Source organism: Sorex araneus, chromosome 1 (genome assembly GCF_027595985.1).
Source record: "Sorex araneus isolate mSorAra2 chromosome 1, mSorAra2.pri, whole genome shotgun sequence".
Taxonomy (NCBI): Eukaryota; Metazoa; Chordata; class Mammalia; order Eulipotyphla; family Soricidae; genus Sorex; species Sorex araneus.
Window position 1 is genome coordinate 125,820,454 of NC_073302.1, and position 17,478 is coordinate 125,837,931.

Below are 17,478 nucleotides of genomic sequence, written 5' to 3' on the forward strand. Positions count from 1 at the left end.
TACATTTTTGATGCCTAAATTCACAGAAAAGTAGTTTGTTCTAAAGAATTTAAGCCAGTATAATGGTATATAAATTACAAGACAGAAGAATAGAAAAAAAAAAACAATAGACAGATGACAAGCAATCTTGAGTGACAGGCAGAAAAAGAGTCTGTAAACAGATCAATCAAAAGTAAAACTAATAGAGGTCAAACTGAAGACTAAAACACTAAGATTCCAAGAGAGAGATACAGAGTAGCTGAATTAAGGCTAAGGTTGTGACATGGATAAAGAGCGCTGAGAGATGACTTTCAACTAGAACAGATCTAAATTCAAATCGATCTATCAAGAAGGACTTGATTTAATCACTCACCTGAATGGCTACATATTGCACTTAGTTGATTACTGGGCTGGAAACCCAGAATTTCAATACAAACACAATAAAGGCAATTATCATCTGTATGCTCCTGTAGTCCAGTGTCTTCTGTACTTTCTAAAAATAAAGAAGCATCTGAATGGATTGAATTCATTATTTCCGTAAGACTCATCTGCTGTCGTAGCAAGTGAAAAGAGTTTTTTACAAGACCTCCAGTTCCAGAAGGAAGACCTGTATATAAGTAAATATAAAAGATAAATCTGAGAAAGATCAATACCCCTTTCTTAAGAAACTTTAAATAATGTGAAATTTCAAATGCTGAGAAAATGATCTCTTTTATGACTCAAAATCTAATCTTAACCAGGGACGAAAAAATGGACAATTATTTTTACAGTATGAAAACCAGATGTTTACATTGCATAAAATGCACTTTCAACAAATCAGAAATTCAAGATTATATAATTAAGACATTATTTCTATCAAATTCAATATTTGCAGAGTAGTAGTTCTAAGTTTAAAGTACTTGCAAAAAAAAAAAAAATCAAGGTGTCAAAAAGACAGTTTAGTAAGTAAGGTTTGTCTTATATGGAACCAGCCAGGAGTAAGCCCCAAGCACAGCTGGCTGTGCCCCCAAACCAAACCAATCAATCAATATCATGATGCTGCATGTGGCTGATATGCATATATTTATTAAAATATTAGCTAATAAAACAAAAGTATACAATGATCAAGTACATCATTTCAGTTTTTTTCTACTTCTCTCCCCAAAGCTATTTTTTTTCAGTGTGTTTGTTTAACACCATTAGAAACTGTTGTGATTTAAAACACTGTGCCTTGTTTAAATTAACTTAGTTATTTTGGTATAATTTTTAAGCTAACCCAAATTAAATATAACTGGATTTTTGTGTAGTTTACTCAGAACTTTTTTTTTTTTTTTTTTTTGCTTTTTGAATCACATCCAGCGATGCTCAGGGATTACTCCTGGCTCTGCGCTCAGGCACTATGCCCGGCGGTGCTCGGGGGACCATATGGGATGCTGGGAATCGAACCCGGGTCGGCCACGTGCAAAATGCTCTACCCGCTGTGCTATCGCTCCAGCCCCTACTCAGAACTTTTTAAAAAATATAAGTGTGTTCTTATTAGAATAAAAATCATACATTACCTCCTGCATCATGGGCAAACACTTTTGTGCCTCGGTCATCATGTGGAGGTATGTTTTTTGTCTGAAAATAGGGAATATCCTTTACCTAAAGTGATATGAATCATGGTAAGTCTTTCTGTAGAAAGAAGCCCACCTTATAAATATTAGCAAAATGAAAAGAAATGCAATTTAAATGAAAGCATCATATGATAATGTTTAACAAACAGAATGACCACTCATCCCAACGACCCCTGTTAACCACTTGTCCGGCCAACAGCAGTGACAACTGGCTGGCCTCTTATTTTTCCATTTTATATTTTACACTCTGTGCATCACACATACTTTCATTTCATGAGTGACATAGAAGTGACCTTATAAATGGGAACTAATGACATTATTAAGATATGAAAGAAGGGACATAGCAACATTGTCTCCTGCATAAGAAATATCCTAGTGTTAGAGCATTTATCACAGTGGGACCCATTTAGAGGTCCAGAACTGCTAGCCACAAATACTGAAGGGCCCAAATGATCATACCATATGCCCAATGATCATACCATATTGGAAAAAAAAAAACAAAACAAAAGCAGAATGACACAATGTTTAGTAGCACATGAATCTACAATGAAAAGTTTACTGGAAGTTAAATTACTATAGCTTTAGAAAGAAACAACACCTTCAATTTCTGTTCTTTGTGACTTAAATGGATATCAAAATACTTTAGCATTTATCTAAATTGTGTTTAGACTTCAGAATAAACATGTTATTTTAAAATCCCATCTATGTTGTCAGCGTATGTTGTGTGTAGGGGGCAAGGGTGGGGGGATGGGGAGAAGGTTGGGAGGGGCTGGAACTACAGTTTTAGTTGGGCCTTACTCTTGGCTCTGAATCCAGAGATCATTCCAGGCAGTGTTTGGGCAACCATATACAGTATAGGACGTAAGTAGCAAGGTAAGCATCTGAATTTTCTCTGGTTCCAAAAAATATTTTATTCTGTTTTTAGTTGGGCCACACTGTAGTGTTCAGAGCTTACTCCTGGCTCTGTGCTCTGGATCACTCTTGGGAAGGCTCTGGGGTTTGTATGCAATGCCAGGACTGAAGTGGAGTCAGCCGAATACAAGCAAGTGTCTTAACTTCTCTATTATCTCTCCTGACCCAAATCTCATTTATTTTAATGTAGATGTGACTGTCTCATGGGATCAGGGTCATCTTGTATGAGTGGACACAACATAGCTGCACTATACAGGTAAATAAGATCAAGGATTGAAAAATCAAGAATATACTGCATGTGTCAAACATGTGGTATATTTGGCATATACAGCATATTCTATGTATTATATATTTTATATGCTTATATGTTGCAGATGCTATATGAATTACATGTTATACACTACAGTTAAATAAGACTAAAAAAGTTAATTCACTACATTTCTAAGACAAAATTCACTACATTTCTATAGAGGAAATACTGATAAAAAAGTTAAACAAAAAATAATGAAATTTCTTTAAACTGCCTTTAAAAAAATCATCTTTAACCACAATCCATAGTCACTCTAAATTATTTCTGTAAGTCATTCTATAACATGGAAAAAAGGGAAATTATTTCAAAAGAAGAGAATTTACGATACCTGGAATATATCATTGATGTCTACTGGAAGAGCAAGACCAATATAGTCATCTGAGCAACCGTATGTTGCACTGGACACCATGGACCTCACTGAGGAGGATCGCTGCAGGGTGTTCTGATTAATAGGACTTAATAAATCTTCTTTATCTAATGAAGCATAACTTAAAGCTTTCATGAACCTATAATACCATTAAAAAAAAACACATGGATCAGTTTCTTGATCTGTAATACTGACAAATTTATTTTCATACTTCCAAACTAGTCATATACTATTACAATTGTTTAATGAAAGCTCACAAAAACTCCAAAATATTTAGCTGTTACAAACTGCTATGAAAAAGATCATCAGTAATGTTAACAGTTATCCAAATAACTTTTATCGTTTCCAGGTAAAAGTGAAAAGACAAGCAAGTAGATAAGCTTTAATACATACAAGCAAAAGAAGAAACTGCCTTCAAAAGTCAAGAGTATCTTTGATACTCAAGATACCCAAGGACTATCTTTTCAAAACCACCTGAGAATACTAAATTCACTAACATAAAACCAAAGGGCATATTCTTTTACCTTTATAAAAAGGTACCATCCTTTTCATGCAACAATTCCTTATCAAGGTAAGATTTATGTGATATACAGGAAAAACAGTAAAAATATTTATTGTATCACAAAAAGCCTTATATGAGTGAGATACTGGTATTTTCTTAACACACTCTTATTTATGATTCCAAGACAAATATGGCACAATGATGCTTCCATAATATGCATCCCCCTCATATGGAGTCTTATTCATGCAATAAACTAAAATATTTCATAGTAGGATTACTAAGCATGCATGAACTCGGTGGCGTGGGAAGGAGGGGGGGCAGGAAAGTTATGTAACAAACAGCGGGACTTAATATCTCTACATTCTCAGCAACGGAAAACTAATTATCAAATACTTCCTTGGCAGTAGGACTGTCTTTTATTTGGGGGGGAAACCCCAGCAACAATAGTGAGTTATGTGTTGAAACATAGAATGTAATCAAGATAAAGAGAAAACGAAGTGAAACTTATCACTTGCAAGGGCGGGGACTGGGGGGGTGGGAGGGGGTGGGAGGTATACTGGGGTGGTTGGTGGTGGAATATGGGCACTGGTGAAGGGAAGGGTGTTTGAGTATTCTAACACTGACATAACCCTGAGAACTATGTAACCTTCCACATGGTGATTCAGTAAAATAAATAAATAAATAAATAAATAAAATAATAATAATACAGCCCTAAACGAAAACTAAAAAATAAATAAAATATTTCATAGTAATCTTTGTATAAGCATTAAGCAAGTTCCACTGTTCATATGTTCACAATACTATTATGAAAGCCATCTGCAAATGTACTAATATGGCTCACATAAAATGGCAAAGAATTTTTTTTTTTAATTTAAGTGCTTCCTAAGTACTATTAAAATTGCCTGGTATACTTTCAACTTGAGTTTGAACCCTAGCTCTCTCTGGTTGCCCCCAAAATTAGTAGATGTGACCCTGGAGATACCTCGAGCACCTCCAGATGTGGTTCTAGTGCCCCTCACACCTCTGGGCCTGAGGAGCATGGCATCACTGCTGGCCAAAGACTGCAAGCTGTGGGCTTCACAGTGCTTCCTTTGAGCACTGATTGGGAAGCCAAAATAAATAAATAAACAAACATACATATATATATATATTTAATCATAGCAATAAAACATTGCTATTTTCTAATTTTCACCCCCCCCAAAGAAACCACTTCTAATTTACAAATTTTCTTATGAAGGTCAGTGCTGTTGTTGTTTTTCTTTTAAACTGTTCTCTGTTATATACCACAGAGACTCCATAAAACATAAGTGCTCCTGGAGTGAAGCTGTCTCCCAACCCTACGTCAATCAGAGTAGTTGATTTTTATCTATTCTATAAACTCAGTTTACAAAGACATAGATTTGTGAAAAATGTGTTTCTGTACTTAAAAAAGAATATTTTAAAGCTTAACACCACTGGTAAAACCCAATCTCCATCAGATGAGGCAACTTTCATCTGACCTAAACATTTCAAAACTCATGAACTTTAAAGATTTCTAACTTTTTAAAGAAAATCCTCCTGACAATCCCCTGCCTCCCCCTCCTCAAAAAAAAAAAAACCTCACCCACATACCTTAGTCTGGATTTCAAAACAATTAAATTATAAAGTATTTTATATCACTTCTATCATTTCTGGCATTGAAAGGGAGTAAGGTTAATTCACAACCAGTGGAGTTAATTTTCTTTTAAAATTATGCTTATTGGGGCCAGAGCAATAGTACAGCAGATAGGGCGCTTGCCTTGCGTCTGACCAATCTGGGTTCGATCCCTGGCATCCCATATGACAGCCCCCAGCACTGCCAAAAGTGATCCCTGAGTGTGCAGAGCCAGGAGTAACCCCTGAGCACTGCTGGGTGTGGCCCCCAAATGAAAAACAAACAATTTTCCCTGTTAAAAATTGTGGCTGGGTGATAGAGTAATATGACTCGACAGTGAATGGTGAGGAGATAAAGTGAGAAGCAGGTCTTCCCATTCCTGTGTTTCCGCCGGCCATTTCCGTTCCCACATGAACTCTCCCTTCTCTGTGAACTTACGGGGTTTTAAAATTCTTACACAAACAACTTTGACTTCCATTTGACATCAACCATATATTTAAAAAATACTTCAATATGGGCTGGAGCAATAGCACAGTGGGCAGGGAGCTTGCCTTGCACACGGCTGACCCAGGTTCAATTCCTCCGCCCCTCTCAGAGAGCCCGGCAAGCTACCGAGAGTATCCCGCCCGCACAGCAGAGCCTGGCAAGCTCCCCGTGGCATATTCTATATGCCAAAAACAGTAACAAGTCATCTCACAATGGAGACGTTACTGGTGCCCGCTCGAGCAAATCCATGAGCAATGGGATGACAGTGATACAGTGATCATTTCTAGACTAGTAAAAGGATATAGGAGCAGGAAGACTGATAAAAAAAGTACTTTTTGTTCTGTCCTTGTGCCACACCAGGTGGTGCTGAGGGCTTACTTCTTTCTCAGTGCTCAAGGATCACTCCTGGCTGGTTTGGGGGACCATAGAGAGTGCTAGAGGTGAAATCTAGGCCAACCCTTGCTAGGCAACCATCCTGACCACTGTACTATCTCTTCATCCCCCAACACTAACTTTCCCTCAACACCGGTTCTAGTCAAGTAGTAAATAAAATTTGGAGAATATTGACTTATAAATTATAGTTTTATTTCTTATGTTTTTATTTTTACCCCTCTCAAGTAATTAAAAATATCTACTGGTCCCTTATAATGGTAATAATGTGATACTTTACTCACAGAGTAAAATAAAGTTTCCAATATTCTACTCCTGACACAGACTTAAGGACATAAGATTCTTGGAACCCAGATTTAGTTAGCAAGAATGGTCCAGTGTTAATTCAGTAAGTGCTTTTTGTTTGTTTCTGAGTCACAGCCAGAGAAGCTCAGGGATCACTCCTGGCAGTACTCAAGGAACCGTATGTGCTACTAGGGATTAAAACCAGGTGAGCCATGTGCAGGGCAAGTACCTTGCCTGCTGTACTTTCTATCCAGCCAGTACTGCTTATTTTGCCGAGCCATGCTATACCCTGATTAAGTGCTATAAGGCTTTGAGTTCTCACTTTGCTTTATTAAAGATTCCTCCTTTGCTGTCAATTTTATTAGCCGTCCTATCTACTACAATGTGCGTATTAGTAGAAACTCCTAGTTATTTTTATAGGCCAGAAAACCTGATGGCCACTTTAGTTTCAATTCATTAGAATAGAAACAAACAAATGTGAAACAAAACCAATTTTGAATAAAATTTATTAACTCTACTACATAGATGTATACGGGAGAGCAATGAGTAGGTTTCCATAGTTTTTTCCTGAATTATCGGATTGCCAATGACAAAATTTCAGAAGAGAAATTATTTCATAACAGAAATTCTAAAAAGGAGGCATAATGCATACTGCGTAATAACTTTACTGTTAATAAAAACTTGATTATGTAATAGCCAAATGGATTAAAGATATAACTACTGATAACTCTTACTGTGTACCCAATGTGTCAGATACTTTTCCAGGCACTTCACAAAAACTAATCCATCTGAATAAATATAAATAAATACTCTAAAACTGAAAATGTTTTTATAAGTATCTAGCAAAAACACATTTTACAAAATAGATACAAAAAACAGATACAAAATTTTTTCAACAATAAAATTTAACATCGCATATTTTTTAAAGAACAAAATTAGTTTATTCTGGCAGCTTATATAATATTTAGATATGGCACAGAATGCCCCTAAATTTTCCTGAGTATAAACTGCTACTGCTGAATCACAAGCTCCAAATAATTCTTATTCATTAGGTTTCAACTTAATAATCATAGCTACTTTAAGTAAACTGAAAAGAATTTCAGTTATCTTAAAAAAAAAAAAAAGTCAATTTTTGGAGCCTTAAATTGACCTACCTGAAAAGGTTGTTTGTTATTGTAGGTCTTAAGCTCCTGATTCCCCCGACATGCTTCTTTTTAAAATCGATCCTTGCAGAAGCGAGAAATAAATAAAAAAGCTTGTAACTTGTGTGTCCTTGTGAAGCATATGTATTAATTTTTAGGGTCTAAAGGAGTTTCTTTCCCCCCTCGCAGCTGCAAGAATCCATTTAAAATCATATCGGGTAACTCGGAGCGTCTAGCCTACCATAGTAAACAATTTTAACAGGCCAGTTTTGTAGCGTGTGAGATATAAAACCTGACTAAAGCGTTATATTTAAATCTGTTAAATGCAGCCATAATTTTTGATTACTAAGTGTGTATTTGCTCACCTGCTTGGTGTTAACCTGGAATCAAAGCTGTTTGCCTTCATGGTGATGGTATCCGTAAACAAGACATCTTTTGCAGGAGATGCCAAAGCTTCAGAATGAGATAAGGACGCATGCATTCTTTGCTGCTGTAATCTTTTCAGTGTAGCATATCCAAAAGCATCTCGAGAACTTGTGTAGCTAAAGTTATAATCTGCTAGACTTTTAATTGTAGCAATAGAGGGTGCTTTAAGTGACTGTGCTCTTCTAGGAAGTGTATGGGAAGAACCTGGAGGTACCAGGGATACTGAGTTTGATTTAGAGAGAGAGAGATGGTTAGACTGTGGTGTCAAAAAGTGGCTTGTCTTAACAGTTTTAGTACTTACCACAGTACTCATACTTCCACAGTCTGTGTCCATAGTTGTAGCATCTACACCTACTGTCTCTCGTGAAGGACTTGAGCTCATTGAACTTATGCCACTTGTTGTAGTGTCTGTATTAAAACTCTGGCTACGTATCTTCATATGGGAATTTGTTGAACTTTCTACAACTAACCTCTCTCGGCTTGTATTTTCTCTGTGATTCTCTGTACCGAGACTCTTGGTGAATTTCAAGTCATTCTCTCCAATACTTGGAGTACTACCAGTGTCTTCAATGTGCTTATTTCCAACAAATGAAGTTTCTAGTTGCAATGTTTTCTGTACTGTGGACATGGGCGTGAAATCATCACTGTGATTAATATCAACACTGGGCTCTGTAAGAGTTCTGACGCGTCTGTTGCTGCTCTTATTTTCCGATGACGATTTCCCTTTTGTATCACTAGTACTACGATGTTTTTTACTAGGCAAAGTAAGAGAACTTAAGATCCGGTTCTTCATTAGTTTACTAGAAGCAAAGAAAGTCAATGAATTTTTATCCTTTATAGGTCCTGGTCGATCAAAAAATGCTGGTTCTGTATCTTCATTGATGTCAAGGAAGAATGTACTTGTAGAACTGCTACCAAACCGGTCATCCTCCATTGTGAACATACCTATTTGAAGGAGTAACAAAAGGCAGTCTGAAAAAACAAAAGACCAAGGACCAGAAAGATAGTACAAGGGGTAAAGCACTGACCTTGCACGTGGCTGATCAGGTTCGATCCCCAGCACTACATATGGTTCCCTAAGCCTCAGCAGGAGTGATCCTTGACCACAGAGCCAGGAGTAAACCCTGAGCATCATTGGGTGCCACCTCATAACAAAGACCAAATCATGGAACTAAAAATCGTGTATTTTAGAAAAACCATTTTAGAAGTCCTCTGGGGGAAATGTTTAAAAATAAATTTAGAGTTAAACCACTAAGCCACTATGTAGAGCTTCCTGGGTCTTTTTAAGAGGAGCATCCACAGCAGTGTGTAGGGGATGTGGGAGTCACTCCCAACTAGTCTTAGTGGCTCAATGCAAGGACCTGGGAACGGAGTGCTGCTCGGCCCCTGCAGTGCAGCAAAGCACTCTGTGGGTCAGCAAGTGATGCCTGGGAGCCGCCAGTGCCACGACCAGCAGTGCTGGAATGGCGGGGCCTCCGGAGCTGCACCCGGCGATTCTTGAGGGTTCATGTCGGCCACATGTGAGACTTCTGCCTGAACCCCTATACTGTCTCTCTAGTCTTCCAAATGGGTCTGACCTGCATAAAAAGTATTGTGTCAATACGAGAATCTTCTGTAATCTCCAAAGTGAATCTACAGGATAACTTAAGGCACAGCTATAACATGAAATGTCTTCTGATTGTTCTAGTTGGTCTCCAAAATCTCAGAATATTCCGGATAAAATTAAAGGCAAAAGAAGTGTTGCCATGGATGTTTACTGAGCTGCAATAAGACCTCTGATTAGTTAACTTTCTCCAAGTGAAAATAGGCATGAGAAAGTAATCTTGTAAAAAATAATTCCCGGGGCTGGAGAAATAGCACAGCGGGAAGGGCGTTTGCCTTGAACGCGGCCGACCTGGGTTCGATTCCCGCCATCCCATATGGTCCCCTGAGCACCGCCAGGAGTAATTATTCCTGAGTGCAGAGCCAGGGGTGACCCAAAAAGCAAAAAAAAAAAGAAAGAAAGAAAGAAAGAAAGAAAGAAAGAATTCCCATTTTTTTTTTTTAAAAAAAGTACTTACAAAGAGCCAAGCCAAATTTAATTAATTATTTGGAGGAAGGTTTGGGCCACACCCTGTGGTGCTCTGGCTCTACAGTCACTCTCATAGTGCTTTGAGGACCAGGGTGTGCTATATTTCTTATTTTCCTTGAAGTACTAAGAAACATCTAAATTCAAATAAAAGAGTCCATTTAAAATGAACATTTTCACATTGAATTGTATCTAAAATCACAATGTCTACAACTAGAGATATGGTTTAGTGTAAGCAAATTTTCTTTTTCTTCTTCTTTTTTTTTTTAGTGTCACACAAAAGCACTCTGCATTTTCTAGTTCGTACCATCTTAGATCTGGCAAAAACATGGTTTGATAAATGTCACTGTGTTCTTAAAAAGAATTAGATCTTGGAAAGAGAGCAACATAAGACCCGCCAGAGCTATGCCACTGAACCCAAGCCAGGCTGTTTCACTAGGGGCGACCCAGTGGCCCAGAGTGGGGGCAGGTGAGAGCCCTCCCTGCTCTAAGGGACCCAGTCCGGCAGCCAACAACCTGCACAACCCAACTGCAGACATGCTCAAGGCCACTCCCCACACTCAAGCTGAGCCTCATGCACGAGTGAAGTCCGACAAAATGCACATATTCCTGGACCCTGTGGTCGTGAGTAAGACACGCCCTACCCATTCTCCAAGAGTACCGCACCACGTTTGATAGGATTCAAATAGTAGGCAACCAAGCAGAGGGAAATATATATATATATATATATATATATATACACACACACACATATATACAGCACTGTTGTCCTGTTGTTCATCAATGCGCTAGAGCGGGCACCAGTAACGTCTCCATTGTGAGACTTCTTGTTACTGCTTTTGGCATATCGAATATGCCACGGGTAGCTTGCCAGGCTCTCCAAGAGGGATGGAGGAATTGAACTCGGGTCAGCCGTGTGAAAGGCAAATGCCCTACCAGCTGTGCTATGCATATATACACATTTTCAGATATATATACAAAAGTTCACATCACTCAACCTTTAACAACATGTTAATGATATCCTAAAGAATGTCTTAATGAAAAAAATAAAAATTAAAAAATTAAAATTAAAAAAAAAAAGAATGTCTTAATGGCCCCTACCAAAATAAAACAGCCTTCACTCTGTTTCCTCTATGGATACCTTTTTGTAGCATTTTTTCAGCAGTTTTTCATAACAAACAATACAAAATATATTATTTCGGTTGCACTTTGGGACAGTGATTGGGGCTTGGGATGGAAACATCTCAAATGTGGTGGCAAGGTGTAATGGTGGTGAGATTGGTGTTTGAATATTAAATGTAATCAAATATTATGAGCTACCTTATAAAATAAAAATTAAAAAAAATCAGGTCTTAATTTTATATACCTAATACTAAGAGTCTTTGAGACTAAAAAGTCCCAAATCATTCTTTTTAATAAGTTATTCCTTAATTTAAACATGTAGTACTTCTAACGAAAATGAAGATAAAATGACCTCTTGACAAGTATATTCTATTTCAACAATCTCTATTTGAAAAATGAGTTAATAGACAGGTATTTCGATTATGTAGAAATGAAAAAGTAGGCAAATGAACACACTGAATTTACCTTTTCAAACAAGCAAAAAATGAGAATGGATCTTTTGACATATGTCTTAGTATAAAGCACAGTTGAGTGTATAAAGGATTTTCAAAAGGTTATCTTCATTTAGAAAATAAGTGGAGAGAACAGCATAGACTAATTGGCTTATGCTCTGCTATGAAAAGATGTATGTTTTTCAAAAGTTATCACTGTCAAATAATGATTTTAAAACATGTAAATGAAAGATACAACACACTATTACAACCATGTCACCTAATCTATAATTTCACTAAGTAAAAAAAAGTATTTTTAATATCCTTAAATTTTGCTGTTTTAAATACAAATAGTTTTGGCTAACTTTATGTGATGTGTCATGATACTCACTTGATGGTGCAGATTCACTTTCACTATTATGTCTAGAGCTGGTTGACTCTGAGTTCAAACTTAGGGTACTTGGGATAGATGAGAGTTCATTACAGAGCTGTTCCACATCATCCGGAACCACTGGCCACAGATGTTTGCGACTGTGCCTTACAGAATCCCAGTTGTGACATTTTAGAATATCACAGCCTTGCTTGGTTTTAGCTATGAGCCCAAGCACATATACACAGGTCCTGTATGTAAAAGATGTAGTAATGACAGCTGATATTTATTAAAGCAAAAAGAGACTATTATTGTTGTACATACATTTGAATTATCTTTAAGGCATTAAAGGAAACTATTTTGCCATAGGGGCACGTATTATTAACTAGTCAGCAATAAATAAGAACAGTAAGAAATATTAAAAGCATTAAATACTTTAAAAGAAAACAAGGCAACCTCAGGAAGACAAGATATGTAGTACTTTTCATCAGGTAATTTTGGAATAAGCAGACTATTGTACTACTAGAATATTTAGATGCTACACTCACACTACAGAATAAACTTCAATAGTATAATATTAAAACATTAAACACAACATTTCCTAGAATGTTCAACTTAATGCTTTTAAAATTTTTTGTCATTAGAACTTTCACTGAATTACTATTCTGAACGGACTGACTATAGCTGTCATATGATACTCTTGTCTTACACCTACTTATGAACACTATACACACCAGAAAGATTTCTGAGTTAAATGACATACCCTCTAATGGAAAGAACCTCACACTGTTTTGCAAGTTTTAGAATGTCTGGAATCACATTTTCTTCCTGTAGCAAATTGAGGCCCCAATTTGATGAGCCAATATTTCCCTGAAAGAAGAGATATTGAATGTTACAGAAGTACTCTTTCAAGACACTTGACATAACAGCTAAAACAAGTCAAAATAATAGCAAATGAACTCCATCTATGAGAGAATATGAATAAAAAAATCAAAACCTTCAAATAAAAGGAGTAGAAATTATGTATGTTCTATTTGTCTTAGCAAGAAAGTCAAAAGTTTAGTCACCTATTATTTTTCATCATTACAATGTATTTAAAATGGGTAAAAATAATCTTTGGTCTCAAATAATCTTCACTTATCCAGTATTAATGAAGAAATTAGAAAAATCTAAAATTTCCAGAGACCTTATAAAAAGTGCACTAATGGAGCCAGAAAGACAGCACGGTGGGCAAGCTGTTTGCTGTGCATGGCGAACCGGGTTGAACCCCAGCATCCCATATGGTCCCCCGAGCCCACCAGGAGTGATCCCGGAGTGCTGAGAAAAAAGGAAACCCTGAGAAACACAAGGGATGACCTCCCCCAAAGTAAATGAAAAACAAAAAAATGTATATTACAAACCAAGGCCCAAAGAGATGCTTTTAATTTTTTAATTTCTTCCCACTTATCCAAATCTGGTGTGCGAACATTGTGACAGAGTTCCGCAATAATACTCTGGAGGAAGGAAAAACATATCATATGAATAACTGTTTTAACGTATATTCTTATGCATATGAAAATGTACGGAAGGTTTCCCATTTAGCAATTTTTACGTATTTAAAATTGTACGCATATGTAAAAATTTATGTAAAAGGATTATCACTAGAATATGAGGCTGAGGAATTTGTGCTTATGTAGCTAGGTACACAAATTCTTTGATATCCCCCTGCTCTGATGTCCTAATCTCTAAAGTAAGCATCTGCTCTAAGGTTTGAAGACTGAATGAACTATTCTACTTAAAGTGCTTAACAAAGCCTTTTGTACCTTCTATTACAAAAGTGTTAGCTGCAATTCTTTTAAATAGAAAACTAATAAAGTAATGCCTTGATCTTCTCATACTATATAGGTAATGTCACTGGAAAAGTATTTAAATTTTTAGTGAATTAAAAATAACTCATGTGCAAAACATTAAATACAGAAAACTACAGAATATATTTACATAAAACTTTGCTCCTGAGATACTTATATGAAGGAGATACTAAACTGCTAGATGACTATTGTTCAGATAAATAATTCATGGCCATAATTTGGCATGCAGACTAGAGTCAAAGAACAACTGATTATCTAAGTCTGCCACATTCATTGAAGTATATTAAATTAGTGAGGTACCTAATAAAAAAAAACTTATACTTTCAGTTTGTTGCTCTTCAAAGATTACAAACAAGGTGTCTGGTTTTAGGTTTAACTTCCCAACAAGAAGAAACTCAGCTCATCATTATGCTTATTTTCAGTTCCATATATATATTCATATATACATGTGCATATATGTGTGGTGTGTATGTGTATATAAACAATTTATGAGTATTACATATGTATGATAGTGAATTATCTCCACATCTTCACTGGGTTACTTACTTTTTTTACAAAGTGCAAAAAGTGACATATACATCAGAGAAACGTATGAAATCCAGTAGTATTTCTAAGGATTATAAATACAGAATAGCTAACTAAATTATAAGATTGATGGCTTTAAGGCAATTATGCTACAAATTTTCTGCTCCTGAATTTTTATACAAAAAGTATCTTGATATTTTTTGTATAAAATCTTTTTCCACTGTTGCTGTTAGTCAGAATAAGCAAATTTTGTCTTACCCTGTCTTCCAACAACTGACAGCCTGTTTTGTGGTGTACAAGTTGTCCATAAAGGTGTACAGGTAAGTAGACATGAGGACGCTGTAATCTGTATAATAAAATGATTGACAAATTGATGTATTTAAAATGTTAATTAAAATAATTAATATAAAATAGATAAAATTAAATATAATCTCCCAGCATAAGGAAAATATTAAGATAGAAAATTAAGTTTAGCGAACCACCAAGCAATGATATAAAAGCTGAAACTGTTAGACTGGAATAAAAGCATAAATGTATCTGAGTAATGTATCAGTATCTGTATTCAGCATGCTATACAAAGGCCACTGAAATTTTTGAACAACAAATATTGTACTTATAAGATTTTTCCCATATTGGTGTCAGATACAGAATCAAAGTAGTTAGAAACAGAAAAACAAAAATTATTAATACAAATGGGTTTAAAACTTTGTATTTGAGGATTAGTATAAAATATTCCAAGAAGTGGACTGTACCTTTGGTTACTCCGACGAACATAGTTATCACCATCAATTGGCTTTCGATAAGTAGTAAGTGCTTCATTAAGTTGTTCCTCAATCAAGTCAACATACTTTGAATTATATTCCTACAAGATAATATTTTATTGCATACATTATCACAAATCCATCACTAAATTTATGTTAGGTACTCAGCAAATCCTGAAAGCATAATTATGAGAAAAATAAATGAGTTTAGAAAATTAAGAAATCTCTGACATGGGTAATATAAGGTATTGTGAATGTAAATGTTCTATTAAATGCTTAAGATTTCTGCTAATGCCTTTTTTTCCCATTTTCAATTAACTTTTTCCAAAGCCCAGAGAATGAAGTAAGATCTTCTTTAATCCCTTCACTATCAAGCCCCTCCCCCAACACACACACAAAACATAAATCCAGCTGCTTAATGATAACACTCAAAGGTAGAAATTTTACAGAAATTAATTGAACTCTGTCTTTTGGTATCAGTTAGCAAAAAAAGTTATCATTTCCCCCACTTAAGTAATCAGGTCAAAAACAAAACATACGTCCACTGATGAAAAAATTCTACTTAAATTCTTTAAAATGAGAGTTAAAATGAGAGTTAATCTGTAATCTTTACTTTTAAACTTTCGTATTTTGTTGTCACACAGTGGTGCTCAGGGGTCATTTTAGTGGGGCTAGAAGATACACATACCTGATGCTAGTTCAACCTAGGTCAGCTGCTGCAAGACAAGCCACCAAACTTGCTATATTTATCACTCAAGCCCCTACATTTTTAACTTCTTTGGAAAATTTTGTGAAACTACTTCTTTGGAAAATAATTTTGAAGATTGATCAAAAACTAAAATTCTGGACACACAGTAAAACTTCAACAAATTTAGTTAGAAATGCTAGCACAAGTATGTTAAGACACACATTTAAGGGGCTGGAGCGGTAACACAGCAGGTAGGGCATTTGCCTTGCACACAGCCAATCCAAGCTTGATTCCCAGCATCCCATATGGTCCTCTGAGCACCGGCAAGAGTGGCTCCTGAGTGCAGAGCCAGGAGTAACCCCTGTGCATCGCCAGGTGTGACCCCAAAAAGCAAAAAAAAACCAAAAAACAAACCACACATTTAAGAATATCAAGCAATAGTACAGCAGATAGGGCACTTGCTTTGTATGTGGCTAACATACAAAGCAAGTGTATGTTGGGCTGGATTCCAGGCAAACCTATATAGTCCCTGAAGCACCTCCAGGAGAGATCCCTGAGTAAAGAGCCAGATGTGACTCCAAAATAAAAACCAAACAAAAAGAATATCCATCAAACACTATTTAGAAAACTAAAAGCTGAAAGTAATAGGAGCAGTTATAAAATTTAATATAAATTCATATAATGTAACTCTGTAATAGTAAAAAAAGAGATCTACTGCATAGCTCTGAAAATAATTTCATAGATGACTAAATAAAGTTTATTTATACTTGTAAATAAAATTTATCTTATCTAAATTTTGCAAGAACATGTACTTCTAGATATACAGAACATTTTTAAATGCCTATATATAAAAAGAAAATGCTAGCATAACTACCTTCAGAAAAGAACAGATCAAGGGGGCTGGGAAACAGTTTTCATTTTAGACACCAGAATTGGTGGGTTCCTTGACTTACTATATCTCAGGTTTCAACTATCATTATACACTGTTAACTCCCAGGCCACCATTTCAAGACCTGTCCACTACTCCCTATTTCTATTATTTTCCTTTTATTTACAAAGCAGCAAGAATTATGTTCATATTAACAAATGTAACATCCTAAAACAAGGTTTAAACATTATTTTACCTACTTAGTGAAGCTGATTTTATTTAGGAAAATTATTTTAGGTTTACCTTAAAAGAGTTCACACAAAAGTATGGACTGTGTAAGAGACCCAAGAATTAAAAGAATGATGATAAAAAGAGTTGACAACCTACAACCCCAGTAGATTGTGTCAATTAAGCAGAAAGCAAAATTTTATACCATGTACACAAACTAGTCATTTGCAACAAAATAGATAATAGTTAAAATAAAAATAATGATCACTCCATGAGTGTGTAAATGTTTAACTTCAAAACTTTTTAATCTTAAATCTAATCCCCAAGATAAAAATAAATTTAGATTTCAATTAAGAAACCTCATTTATAAGAAGTTACCTTGCTCCACTTTTCCAATTGTTTTGTTACATAACCTCTTTCATTCAGATAGGAAAAACCCTTTGGAATGGAGAGAAATCTGTAAATTAAAGCAAACAGTATCTTAAACAAAATGTTTAATGAACCAAAAGACTTTAGGAATTTCTCTTTCCTAAAACTAAAAGG

General features: G+C 35.7%; 1 protein-coding gene across 2 annotated transcripts in view; it reads right to left on the reverse strand.

The window, feature by feature from the left end:
- RICTOR (RPTOR independent companion of MTOR complex 2) overlaps positions 1-17,478 on the reverse strand; it is a 127,534-nt gene that overhangs the window by 16,219 nt on the left and 93,837 nt on the right. Inside the window, exons 25-35 of one of the 2 annotated variants that reach the window (XM_055132093.1) lie at positions 17,314-17,392; positions 15,143-15,252; positions 14,649-14,736; positions 13,419-13,511; positions 12,782-12,888; positions 12,040-12,269; positions 7,967-8,972; positions 7,614-7,685; positions 3,125-3,302; positions 1,518-1,602; positions 353-586 (exon numbers count right to left, since the gene is read on the reverse strand). In XM_055132093.1, the coding sequence (XP_054988068.1) occupies positions 353-586; positions 1,518-1,602; positions 3,125-3,302; positions 7,614-7,685; positions 7,967-8,972; positions 12,040-12,269; positions 12,782-12,888; positions 13,419-13,511; positions 14,649-14,736; positions 15,143-15,252; positions 17,314-17,392 (2,282 nt within the window). The remainder of the gene's footprint in view (positions 1-352; positions 587-1,517; positions 1,603-3,124; positions 3,303-7,613; positions 7,686-7,966; positions 8,973-12,039; positions 12,270-12,781; positions 12,889-13,418; positions 13,512-14,648; positions 14,737-15,142; positions 15,253-17,313; positions 17,393-17,478) is intronic. The other variant, XM_055132094.1, reaches the window with a different exon arrangement.